The sequence below is a fragment of the Sorghum bicolor genome, chromosome 4 (assembly GCF_000003195.3).
Source record: "Sorghum bicolor cultivar BTx623 chromosome 4, Sorghum_bicolor_NCBIv3, whole genome shotgun sequence".
NCBI lineage: Eukaryota > Viridiplantae > Streptophyta > Magnoliopsida > Poales > Poaceae > Sorghum > Sorghum bicolor.
This window is the reverse complement of record NC_012873.2, coordinates 45,423,235-45,436,511: the sequence shown is the minus strand read 5'-3', so window position 1 is coordinate 45,436,511 and position 13,277 is coordinate 45,423,235. Positions and strand designations below refer to the sequence as shown.

General features: G+C 41.0%; 1 protein-coding gene across 1 annotated transcript in view; it reads left to right on the top strand.

Annotated features, from left to right (window-relative positions):
* LOC8084530 (polyadenylate-binding protein-interacting protein 4) overlaps window positions 8,575–13,277 on the top strand; it is a 9,828-nt gene continuing 5,125 nt past the window's right edge. The window contains exons 1-8 of the mRNA XM_021459524.1: window positions 8,575–8,920; window positions 10,245–10,394; window positions 10,512–10,664; window positions 10,796–10,926; window positions 11,130–11,314; window positions 11,955–12,132; window positions 12,264–12,458; window positions 13,065–13,233. Coding sequence (XP_021315199.1) covers window positions 10,247–10,394; window positions 10,512–10,664; window positions 10,796–10,926; window positions 11,130–11,314; window positions 11,955–12,132; window positions 12,264–12,458; window positions 13,065–13,233 — 1,159 coding nt within the window. The 5' untranslated portion in view covers window positions 8,575–8,920; window positions 10,245–10,246. The remainder of the gene's footprint in view (window positions 8,921–10,244; window positions 10,395–10,511; window positions 10,665–10,795; window positions 10,927–11,129; window positions 11,315–11,954; window positions 12,133–12,263; window positions 12,459–13,064; window positions 13,234–13,277) is intronic.

Here is a 13,277-nt window from a genome sequence, read left to right as displayed (position 1 = left end):
TATCGGAGCTGATACATGGATCTTCTGCAATATTACTTGTAAAAACTTCAAAAGGAATTTACCAATTAAAAGTTTTTTAGGACAACAACTTATAAATGGTCCATAACTTTTCTTATGCTTGCTATCTAAGATCCGTGAAAGTTTTCTGTTGACTCAAGTAGAAGACATAGAAAGGGACTTCAACTCTTCAGCAATAAGAAACATTCTATCTAGAGTATATCATCTAGAGTAGTGAAGATAACTTCAACAATACTTTGTCAAAGGTCGTGCAACATTCCATCTAGAGTAGTGAAGATAATGTATAAATAAAGCCCTATACTCTATTAACATGAGGAAGATGAAGCACTCTAGCCGTTGAGAAGATGCATAGGATGAGCATATCGCATATCATGCATACAATGACAATATAATAATACGTAAAACTTCCTCCTTATGCTTAGAAAATAGTTATTCTTTGTTATAGTTGTTTTATTGATGAATCTCATCATGTACTAGGTTTCGTTAACCGATTGATAGTCTTTTACTCTATAATATCCTAATCCTTGGGAATTTGTGGATATATACCTTGATATACACCGTTACTTCAAAATGGAAACCTGGGACTAATCCTTGATTCACTTGTTATGCCTGTGTCCTTCCTTGATTTTATCTAACTCGACACATGCTACCTCCTTGATGTCATTCGATGACATGCCTGCTGATTGAATGTCACTACGATTGTGTCCTCTTAAGGTACCATGACCTGTGACATAGGTAAGAACGTCGAAACCAGGGGTCTTCTATGGCTCATGACCATGAGGAAATATTGTTGGGCGTTCATTGTTATCAAAGTCTATGATCATGATCCCTTATAGTCCACAATTAGGGTGTTTCGTTCTTTGGACACTCCTTAGGGATTCAAAGTTGTCCTTTTGAGTTCCCTAAACACCTTGTTATTGATACTGACTTCTAATCTCGGTTACATTCTTGATATTGTGAGACATGGGTTATCATTGTTGTGCCCTATAGTGGTGCCATGTCCCGTGACTACAGTGCAGCATCGGAACCTAGAGTCTTTTGTGTGTCCGGATCACACAAATTTCTACTAGGTGCATGCAGGTATCGAGGTTATGGACAGGATCTATTATAGCCCCACAACTAAGGTGCCCTCGCTCTTTGAACCCTATCATGGGAACCCATGCCCATATCTTTGTGGGAATTACCTAAAACCCTTGACTTGTATAACCAACATAGATTGGTTGAAAGCTATTGTAATTGTACTCTATAGTATGTATCATGATTCATGATCACGTTATAGCGTCGAACCTTGTAGTCTCCTGTGGAACTACAACCATAAGGAAATACTATAGGGTGCTCGTTAAACATCGAGATCTCTGGTCATGCTCCACTATAGTCTACTGTTAGTGTGCTTTCATTCTCCTTGGAAGCTCATTTGAAGATTCATATCTTCTTATGAATTCTCTAAAATTCCTGGTTGATTACAACTTTCTGTTGATCTTAGTTATATTTCTCAGACCAATCGTAGCTGTTTTATGATCTTCTCAAGAGTTAATGTGTTTGACATATTTCCTTTTCCATTACTCAACCCCACGGGTTTTAGTATCCTAGAAATCTTGGGACGAGATTTCTTTAAGGGGGAAGGGCTGTAACATCCCTAATGTTACGGATACTAAAACTTGATCATGTGAAAGCCCAAGTTTGGTTTTGGTAATTAATGACACCAAGTTGCTAATGCCTTGTGTTTAAGTGATTTGAGTTAGGCATAGCAACACATGTGATGAAGGTGCATGGTGGCATGGAAAGGTGGCCACATGAATACAAAGGGATGAAGCATGAGTGAAGATCATGGTGATAGACGAGGAGCAAAGTTATCAAGGCAAAGGTATAAACATAGGGTTTTACTTTTGCCGGTCTAAGATGAGTAGAGAAGTGATTGACCGGGTTTAGGATAGATAGCCGACTATCAAGAGGAGAAATCACGGTAATCTCTCGAATCAAGTGCTACTAGGTCCATATCTTGAGCATATGCATTAGGATCTAGTAAAGTGCTAACTTAACTCCTTTGGTGAAAATGTTTGTGAAAAGCTAACACACTTGCACTTTGGTGGTGGACACTTGTTGGTGTTAGCACTTTTACAAAGGAGGTGGATTTCCTAGGGTTGAGAGGAGTGTGGGTTCCTCTCTCCCTCCCGCCGAGCTTGCGAGGCGGGATTCGGCGCTTTTGAGAAAAATAAGTGTATATTTTCTATTGCGCCCGTGGGAAATTTGGAGAAGTCGCGGGAGTGTTTTCTCTCTGAGAAACACTCACCGGACGCTGAGTGCGGAGGCACCGGACGCTGGCCTCAGCGTCCGGTGTGCTTGACCCTGCTAGGGTTAAGCACCGGACGCACTTTGAGAGCGTCCGGTGGTAAGCGTCCGGTGTGGGGGGTTTTTGCAACCCTCTCTGCGCACGAGTCCGGTGAGCACCGGACCGTCCGGTGCCCAGCGTCCGGTGAGGTCGCGAGTTTGACACCCTCTCTGCGCACGAGTCCGGTGAGCACCGGACCGTCCGGTGTGGACCTGCAGAGCGTCCGGTGTGTTGCAGGTAGCCGTTAGAAACTGACACGCGAAATCGAGGAAGGACACGTGGCCAACTCCAGTGCACCGGACGCAGGGAGTCGAGCGTCCGGTGCTCACTTAGTAGCGTCCGGTGCCCCCGTTTTCAGCCCAGTGAAAACAGCCAACAGCTAGTTTCTTTGAGGGGCTTATAAATAGAAGGTGGCCGGCTTTGGGAGTCTCTCCCTTGCACATTTGATTACTTGAGACATACATTGAGCTAGAGAACACTCCCTCCACTCATCTCCTTGCTTGATTGCTAATCCTAGTGAGATTGAGTGAGTTTCAAGTGCATTGCTTTGAGAGTTGCATTTAGTGGCACTTGATTCTTGAGTTTGCTGCAGATTTCTTGTTACTCTTGGGTGTTTCCCGACGCCCTAGACGGCTTGGAGCAGCGGTGGTGTTGAGCTCGTGATTGGAGATTGTTTCGAGCCTCACCAAGTGATTTGTGAGGGGTTCTTGAGCCTTCCCCGCGGGAGATCGCAATTGGCTACTCTAGTGGATTGCTCGTGGCTTGGAGGATCCCCATCTTGTGAGTGGATGTGCGGCACCCGCTGAGGGTTTGGCTTTGGATTGCCAATTAGCTCGTGATCCATCAAGTGGGTGTATCGCCACAACGAGGAGTAGCTTGCCAGGAAGCAAGTGAACCTCGGTAAAAAATCTTGTGTCATCTCTTGCCGAGGTCTCTCTTGTGATTGTGTACGTGATTGATTGGATATATCTCATCTCTACAACATCGGTATAACAATCACTCTCCTCTCTTTACATACTTGCTTACCTTGCTAGTTGTGTAGCTCGTTTAGCTTAGCTTTCTTGTTTAGGAGTGTAGCAAGCTTCTAGTTGTGCTTTCTTGTTGTAACTAGTGTTTAGCTTTCTTGCTAGACTTGTGTAGGTGGCTTGCATAGCTTAGTTGTGCTAGTGCTAGAATAGCTTCGCCTTTTGTTTTACTAATCAACTTGTCTAGTTGAAGTTTGTAGATTTTTAAATAGGCTATTCAACCCCCCCCCTCTAGCCATTTGGACCTTACATCATGTCATCATGAGCATTGTAAAGCATACTTGTTAAGCACATCATGATGCATCAACTTAAAATAAGTTTATTTTTGATGATTGTGCTTAGGAAGCTAAAGTGCGTTTAGTTTGTGAAGTGATGCTTGTGATGATTGTGTAATCCCTAGTTAAGGAGGGTTATAAGGAAATAGTTAAGAAAACCCTAATTTCAGCCCCTGTTTCTACCCCTTTTGTGTAACTTAAAAACTAAGCAAAATTTGGGGATGAGTTCAAAAGCAAAGTTGTAGGTATTGTCAAGATGTACAACTTTGGTGTTATGAGTTTTTGAAGTTTCAATGCAAAATGCAAAGTAATTTTGAAATTACAGATTTCTAGAAAGTGTCCCCTTTTCAATTTGAATCTCTCATTCAAAATCTATTTGGAATCTTGAAAGGTGACCAAAATGAAAGTTGTAGAGCTCAAAAAATTTTGGGAGTTTTTCAAGTTATTGAGCAAACTCAAAAGTAATTTTGGAATTACTATTCTGCCCCAATTCAAACCAGTTTTGCCCCCAAATTGAAATTTTGAATTTCAAACTGTTTGGGTCAAATTCATCCCTCTCCATTCAAAATCAGCTTTGGGTCATTAAATATGATTTGTAGAGTTCAAAATTCTGAACAAATGTTGTTTTGGCAGAAATTTGAGTGGTATTCGAATTTTGAGAATAATTTTGGAAATTGGAGAGAGGGGATAAGCACTACTACAGTAGCCCACCAATGGCCGGCACCCAACTTCGGCACCCCGGCGCTGCTGAGCTCGCGCTGGCACTCTGCATGAGAGCCCACACAACTGCCTGCTCACAACTGCCTGCTTGCTTGTTGCCTCGACCTCAACTGGAGCCATCCTAATCCATTGAACCCAAGCCGCCATTCTTCTTGCTTCTTTTGCTAACTGCCGCCGCCGTGTTCTGCCGTCGTCGCCATAGCACGCCGCCCACGCTCTCTTTCGAGAACCAACAGCTCTGCCATCCTCCTGCGACGCGATAGCGTCCACTCAAGCATCCTCAACCCTCTCCAATTCCCTGGTCAGCTCTCTTCTTCCCCGGAGCCGACAGAAACGCCGCCGCAACCCCGCCACCATGGCCAGCCCTCCTCCATGCTTCTCCACCACTTTTGAGCAGCTTGACGAAGTCGTGGTGAGCCCCTGATGCTTCCCAACTCTTCCCCTCGCCTCCAACGAATGTCAACAGGCCGAAAATCAGGTTATATCCTACATCCTCTACTCTGGATTCACGACCAAGGACTTCGCGCGACAATTCAAAGTTTCCTAGGGGCCTAACTGCACAGACTGTGACTCAAGTGCATAGTGCTATAAGGACTTGTTTGTAGATGTTTTGTTCAATATTTGAAAATTCATATCTGGAGTTTGGTAACTCTAATTTTGGTGAACCAAATTTTGTTGTGCTCCTTGAGATGTCTAGTTTTTATTAAAAATATGAAACTGGCCATGTTGTGTAGTAAAATAATTAGTTATGATTTATGTCTTTTAACCATGCTTAAAAGAGAGAAATTCATATCTCATGTTGTGTAGCTCCTTTTAACCTGGAATTTGTATGGTGTGCTCATGATCTTATGGGTGTGCTGCAGTAACAATTTAATATTAATTGAATGACCTATGATTAAGTTATTGATTTATCTTGTTTAGTGCTTATTAAATAGTTTACAATTAAACTAAAAATGAATAAATGTAAAATATGGTTCCTCTACATTTATATGAGGTATTTATATCATATTGATACATAATTTAGCTATGTGTTTGTAGAAAATGTTGAGTTTCTTCATTATCTTGCTCTTACATGCTTCCTTGTGATGGCAATTTATTTTTTTCACGAAAATTGCTATACTCATCCAAATGGCATGAACTTTGTACAGTAGACTTTGGATATCATATATGAGCTGCTATAGTTTTTTTTAGAATTTACTGTGTACTTTTGATATATGGTTATTACTTTGTCTATTTATCTAAATAAATTAATAAAGACATGAAAGGAGTTTATTTAGGGATGACCAGGATGTTTTCTAGTATCTCTTTGATGTATTTCAACTGTTGATAAGCTAGGTTTTGCCAAGGTTCAAGTTTGGAACATAAATGAAATGTTATTTCTTTTATAATTCAAATGTTAGTGGTTTCTCGACAGTTTCTGGAGCATTATGAATTGCTCTAGGTAGATAATGTTGGATGTGAAACTTGTCTATAACAAAGTTGTATATAAATTCATGTATCTAGCTGGTGTTAAAGTTTGGTTGCATTTGGCCCTGTAGTTTATGAGTTATTCCTGTTTGTTTAAATTTAAGTTTTAGAAATGGTTCCTCTCTGTCAAATCCTGGATCAGTTTCTATAGTTGTGCGATTTCGACCTACTAAACTTGTGAATCATGCTTTGACGATGAAAGATAAATTGTAGCAATTTTCATAAGCTTTCCAAAATATTATAGATCATGACATTTGATGATCTAGAACTCTGGTTATAGATGTTTAAAGCTTAATGTCTGATTCTATCCAAGGTCTGGACAGGATTGTTTATTCATGTTGTTTGGCCATTTTATCTATTGAATTAGTTCTTGAAGATAATAACCAGGTCCTAGATAATTATCTAAGCTTTCCAGAAAGTCTAATATCACCTTTATTGGATGCTTGGATCTCTAATTATGGTTGAATGAAGTTGTGTATATGCTGTTGTCCTAGTTATGTGTGCAAATAGAGTTGATTGTTTTAGCTAGCCTTTACTTAAATGATGATAGCATGGTTTAGGTGCTTAAGACTTCCTTGATGTTAACCTTGTATGTCTTTCATCATACATCATACATCATGCCATACATTTCATCATATTAAGCAAGGCATCATTCTTTACGTACAGTGCATACGAGAGTGAGAAGGTTCGTGTTGAACAAGTATGAAGCGGTTGGTGTTGATCAATCTTCAAAAAGGTGTCGTCGACTAGCGGTGTCAACTAAGATCTTCCATCAATGGTGTTGGTGTCGTCCAACTAGGGATTTGATGCCAAATCTGACTTCTGTGGTCTCTTTGTGGATCTAACCTTCTCTGCAACCAAGGCAAGTCCCGGATGCATTAACCCTTCCTTGAATATTTTAAATCTTTTATCACTTATGAATTAAAAATGCTGCATTACGTAGTCAGGAATTGGGTTTAACCTAATTGTTGCATTTACCATCTTGATATTTGTTATCTTGTCCTTGATACATATATTATTTTAAAACTGCGTAGTAATGCTTAGTCCTGCTCAATATGTAGTTTTTAAATATGAAAGTTTGAAGGGTTGTTGTGGAATAACTTTATGCTTAATGATGTTTCAACTGGAGACTGGTCGATGGACTTGCTTTAGGAATGAAGTCCTAAAGTAGTGTCTCCAACTGTGTCGGTTAAGGAACGGTCCGTTGATGGCCTGCTGGGTTGAGACTTTATAGTACTGGCCACCTGCCCTGGTAAGCCCGGTCTTGTAATTCTTCGACGAGACCGGCTACTCACGCACTGGGCGTGGAGCGATGGCGAGAGTAGCGTGTACCCTCCTAGCAAATGGGTTGGACGGTGGAGTACTGTGCTCTCGGGTGCCGCGAACCCGGTCAGATCTTGGGAAAGCCAGATTTGGGTTGATATATGCAAGATTCGGTTCTACATATGTCGGGTAGTTAGGAACTCCAGCTGGATTGCTAAGCGGTTCGAATCGTCGTTGCTCCCCAATTTGGGAGACTCAATCCACTGACCTTTATCGTAGTTAATATTGCAACTGAATTAAGAAATGGGGAAGAGGGAAATGTCTCAGGGAGTTTGGATCCCAATTTCCGGACTCATAGTGACATGAAACTATGGTCGTTGGATAAATATCACTCTTGTTAGGAATTAGTAATTCACGGACTCATCCTGAAAAGCAACTTAGATAGACTGTCCTCGAATTCGTTCGCTTCTCGAGGTGACATGTTTTGAGGCTAAAACTTTGAAAGTAAGAATCCACTATTAGTAAGCTTTTATGCAAAACAACTTGGTTCCTTGCTCAGCCACTCCTTATCTATCCTGAAGCCTGCATTCTTAAGTTCTTCTCTTTTCTTTCGGGTAAGTCTTGTTGAGTACTCCCGTACTCAGGGTTCTATAACCCCTGTTGCAGGTACAGACTTATGCTGCTAATGGAGGTTATGTTAGTGGGTGTGACATGATTTGTCCATCTCTTCTACCTTAGATGTTTCACCTAGGTTGCTTCCGCTACTCTACACAGCTTTTAGAAATTTAGTTAAGTTTATATTCCATCATATGTTGTAAATTGAATTATAAATCTTCCGCACTCCGATGTCAGTGATTTTTGTAATAAATGTTGTAATGTTGTGGTAACTCCATGTTGATCATGTATGAGTTATAAAATGTGGATGATTCGGGGTCCTCCGATGGCACCCGACAGACTATCCGAGTTATATGACTCTCATGTGCAGCAGTTAGAGGTCTTAAGGACAATGTCAGGTGCATGTGGGCCATATAATTCGGGTGGTTCTGCCACACTAACTAGACTCAAAAGATTTATTTCTCGCTATTTACAGGCAATTTGTGTAATTAGTTTTTATTTTTGTTTATATTTATTGCTTTATGCATGTGCCGCAAGATTCGATGTGATGGAGAATTTTGAAAATCTTTTGTTTTTTGAGTGAACTGAACAAAGCCTTATATACTTTCTTTGCCAGCCATGGACTCTCTCTCACTATCACATTCCTCCTACGTGTTGGGGTCTTGGGGATATGCCACCAGAAAACCGTGTTGAAATTTTGGCGAAACGGGCAGTGCAGGACGTTCACAGAAAAAGAAGAAAGGGGAAGGGAGGGGAGGAGAAATTGTGTCAAGTCACGTCCTACCGGCTACCGCTTTGCGGCACCGGCAGGCTGGCGCGCGACTTGAAAGGCGGCACGAGCAGGTCGGGCTCAGCCCGCCCACGCGGCGTACCCGCGGACCGGTCCGCCCGCGGAAGCCCGAACCCGGCAAGGAAAACTAACACCTCACGCCGTCGCATCGCACGGGCTGCCCCGGTTCATTCGGACTTCCGCCTCCCCAACTCTGCGGCGACCCAACCCCAGCCCGACCCCACCTCCCGCCGCTGCCGCCGCCGCCGCCCGCGACTTCGTCGTCAAGAGCAGGGTTCCGGCAGCCGCGTCTCCCCTCCCCCACACTCGGTTTACGCGTCGGCTCGCTACCGGAGGCCCTCGCCCCTTCGACTCGTACGCCCGTCGTCCCCGGCGGCGATCCGGCCGGCACCGGAACCCTAGGGTTCCGACGAAGCAGGTAGCTGACCGTCCCTCGTGCGGGGTCCTCTGTTCCCTCTTCTCTGCTCTTTCTGTTGGATCAGGATTCGGGACGGGCGGTGCGTGCATCCGCGCTCGGCCCGCCTGCTCGAGATCGTAGACCTAGGTGCGGTGGATTAGATCTCTGAGATTGGAGGTGCGTGGCCTCCTGGAAAGCTTGGGGGAGCCGTTCCTCTGCCCGGATTTTGTCTTCTACCCGCTGCCGAGATCCTGATTTCATGTGCTTATATCATGGTCTGATAGCTGTGCGTATGTCAGACGCTTACTAGCAACTCATTCTTATTGTAATGTAGTTTTCTATCCATTGTTTTGGCTGGGTGGTTTAGCTATCCAAGTAGCTGCTAACATGACGTGGGCAGCGCTATCTGTGCCAACATTTAAGTGATATAATGATGTTGCGTCTAGATAATCCTATTTTATTATACTAGCAACCAGGTTATTGTACTCAGTATCCAGTTGGTTGTGTTTAACATGTTGCCATGATGTTGCATCTGGCAAATCCAATAAGATGATGGGTATGGTCGTAGTCTTATGTAGTCTCATATGATTAAGATGTTCTCAACATATTACACAATCAGTCTGTGATTACACTCCCTGTGAATGGATCAGTTTATGTACTACCATAATGGTTTGGAGTACATGAAACTATGAAAGGAACTCCTGCAAATGCGTCTGGTCTATGTTACCATCCATAAATTTTCTTTCGCACAGGACGTTTTTCTGGAAAGATAACTCAAGCTTCCTGTAGTTCATTTATGTGCTTATGCACATAATGTAATGGGAACTCAGGCATTTACATATGAGATATTTTTGAACTACCTAGTTGTACCTTTGCTTGCTCGTCATGGCAACACCCATTTTTGATGCGCAAAATGTGTTATGAGCAATACAATTGTCAAGTAGCACTTTTTGCCACAGTTTTTCTACGTCACTTTATTAGGTTGATAATACAAATTCTGATGTAGATATGCGGCATATGCCTCAGTGACAGACATTTTGTGCAGTGCATGGGAATCTTTAGATGCAACTCGCCAACTCCAATATTATAGATGTCAATGGTCTTTATATATATCTGTGGTATTTGCCAACAATGATCTTTATATGTATCTGCAATATTATACATCCATTTACATAGACTCCATGTGTTTAAGATAATTGTGACCTTAATGTCATCTTATGATGGTCAGCTTCTTAAGTACTTGTTCTCCAAGAGTTCGTCACGAGTAACCAGTGCAATTCGTCTGGTGAATGCAAAGCTTTCTTACTTATACTTGACTCAGCATTAATTGTGGGTTCCTGTACAGGAATGATGAGTCATCAGCAGCAAATTGCCCCTCCTAGTAGGGGTTCTGTGAATGGATTCCCCCATCGGAAGCTGGATAGGGAGGGTAGTGGAAGGCATGAAAGTAAAATAAATTTGGTGAGGTCATCGTCTGGTGGTTTTACCAACTCAGGTAAACATCACACCTTACATTAAATGGTTTCATACTTCAACATTTATGACCTATTGTTGATAATGTTTTCTGTTACTAAGAAATGGGCTATTGTTGATAATGTTTTCTGTTGATAAGAAAATGGCATCAAACTAGGGCATGGAAGCCATTCGAGGGACCGGCTAATCTATGTTCTAACACAACTTATTGGGCATCATGTGGACGTGCATGTGAAAAATGGGTCTATAATCTCTGGAATTTTCCATGCAACAAACTCTGACAAAGACTTTGGTACACCTCTCTTTCTTTTCTCAGTTCCTGAGATAGCTTTTAAGAATCCTTAACAGTTTTCTATTTGAGCACAGTTTTCCTGAATTATATTGTCATATTCCTTCAATACTAACTTCAAGATTCTCCTACAGGAGTAGTCTTAAAAATGGCTCAGGTCATAAAGGATGGTTCTGCCAGAGGACAAAGATATTCTGATGATGTTGTAAAGAAACCTGAGACTATGATAATACCAGCAAGGGAGCTTGTACAAGTCTTCGCCAAGGTTTCTTTCTCCATTCTCATTTTTCTTGTCTATGGTTCACAAATTTTTGTTTGTTATTCCTTCCCTAATTATTAGTTTGTTTGATTTATGTGGGGGTACTTCTGATGTGTTTATGGATTGAATTGACAAGGTGTTGTGAATTATTATACCTTTTCTATGCCATTAATTTAATTATGTAGTGACTATCCAATATGGATTTTCAGGATGTAGCACTTGGCGGTGACGAGCTGGCAAAAGGTCCTGGCCATGACAAAAGGAAGGACTTGCTGATTGATTCTGCTATTTCCCGCTCTCATTATCTTGAAGAGAGGGAACTTGAGCGCTGGGCACCAGATGAAGGAGATTCAGAGTGTATTGAACTGGAGAAGTATGACAGAAAGGGAAATAGGTATTTGATGTACTGAAGCAATATAAGTTTTTTCCCTCTCCCTTCAACTGCAACAACCAACCACCTTACTACCTTAGTCATTGATATGTACTCCATACCCGTAAAGAAAATTGTTTTGGACAAGGTTTGGGTCAAACATTGGGAATATAAATCATGACTTCTAAGTTGTTGAGTTTGGAAATGTGAAAACCATATGAATAGATTTTTCTTGAAAAATGCTTTCATAAAAATATATATACCACTTTTCCACTTTTTGATAAATATTTTTATAAAAACAAGAAGTCAAAGCTAGGCTTTGGAGACCATGTCGTTGTCCTAAACGACATTCTTTACGGGTATGGAGGGAGTATGGTCGTTGGATACTTGGATAAGCAATCATCTCTGCCTATCAGCTTCTGTTAATTGTTTCATACTCATACATTGTATAATTTAGTTCCATATAACAGAACAGCAAAAAGTGGACTATGTAGATGATAATGTTGAACAGCAATATGTGATTTCGTCAGTGTAGGCACCTTTTGTTTGTAGTGATGTCCTAATCCTAGTGCTTGCATCGATGAAATACTGCTGGAACATCTCTGACATTATTTGCTTTGGTTGTACAAGGCTGCATGATAATTATTAATTCATACATTTGCAGGAGCTGGGATCAGTTTGAAACCAATGCAGCTTTGTTTGGGGTAAAGAGTACTTTCAATGAAGAAATTTATACCACAAAGCTTGAGAGAGGTCCTCATATGAGAGAGCTTGAAAAGCATGCTTTGAAAATAGCTAGAGAAATAGAGGGAGAAGATACCAAAGATACTCATCTTGCAGAGGTAAGCCTAGGCTCACATTTCTGTTTTTGGTCTCAACGTTGCAAGTATAGTGAAGACTGAAGTGCATAAAAATATAGTATACAGGCACATTCTTAGTTTAAAGATCTGAAGTATTGAGATTATGTTTGCAGGAGAGAGGCTTATTCCTGGGTGATGACTTGGACCATGATGAAGAGATAAAATATTCAGCAGTACGTAGAGACTCCGATAACAGCAAGTACAAGCCACCATTTGCTAAAATTCCAAGCAGTACATGCCATGTTGATTCGTTTAACAGGACAGTCAATATTGATCCCAAGGATTCACTGGCATGTTCATCAAAAATGGTACAGAAGTGTAACTTTTTCAATACTAATGTTGTTAATTAAGTACTCCATAAAGTCTTCCAAGATATACTTTGACCATTAACTTATCTTCCTTACAATATGTATCAATTACTACAAAGCCAGTGTTTATTACAACATTTGTGAAATGAGAATCTATTGAGGCATCTTTGTGCACAGAACATACATATATTTTGTAATAATTGATGGTCAAAGTACACTATATTTTGACATTCGGGAAGTACTGTTTTTTAGGTGTTAGGCAGTCTCTACTGTGGAACTTTGCTGGTTAATTTATTTTTTGCTGTAAGTATGACTTAATACATTCACAAAAACATGGAAGGAAGAGTATAAGGTCTTGCTTTTTACATGTTTCATTTATCTTGAAGAAGCCTTGGGGAGTGTTTGCCTTTTATCAACAATATTTCCAATCTATTCTATGAGAACCTTACAAGTCAAATTACATTTTTGTTTAAGAGCCTTTTGTTTTCAGAGAATAGTTATTCTATGATCTGATTGACACAGTATATTCATAACAATAGCTATGCTAATGCAATATTTCGAAGCATGACATCTGCACATTTCTTAGTTTGTTTCTTTGATGTTCAGGATGAAGAATCATCATCCCACATATTTGATGATACCGATGCATCTGCCACTATCCAAACCAATAGCGTTAGCCAACCAACATCTGATTACCTATCAGATAGACCCTTGTCCAATCATGCCCACAGGTACAAAGTCCTCTTCACCTGGGTTGTTCAGTCTTCAATTATGGGCATATAAGTTAATGTAAGATCTGTATATAATAGTAGCTGATTT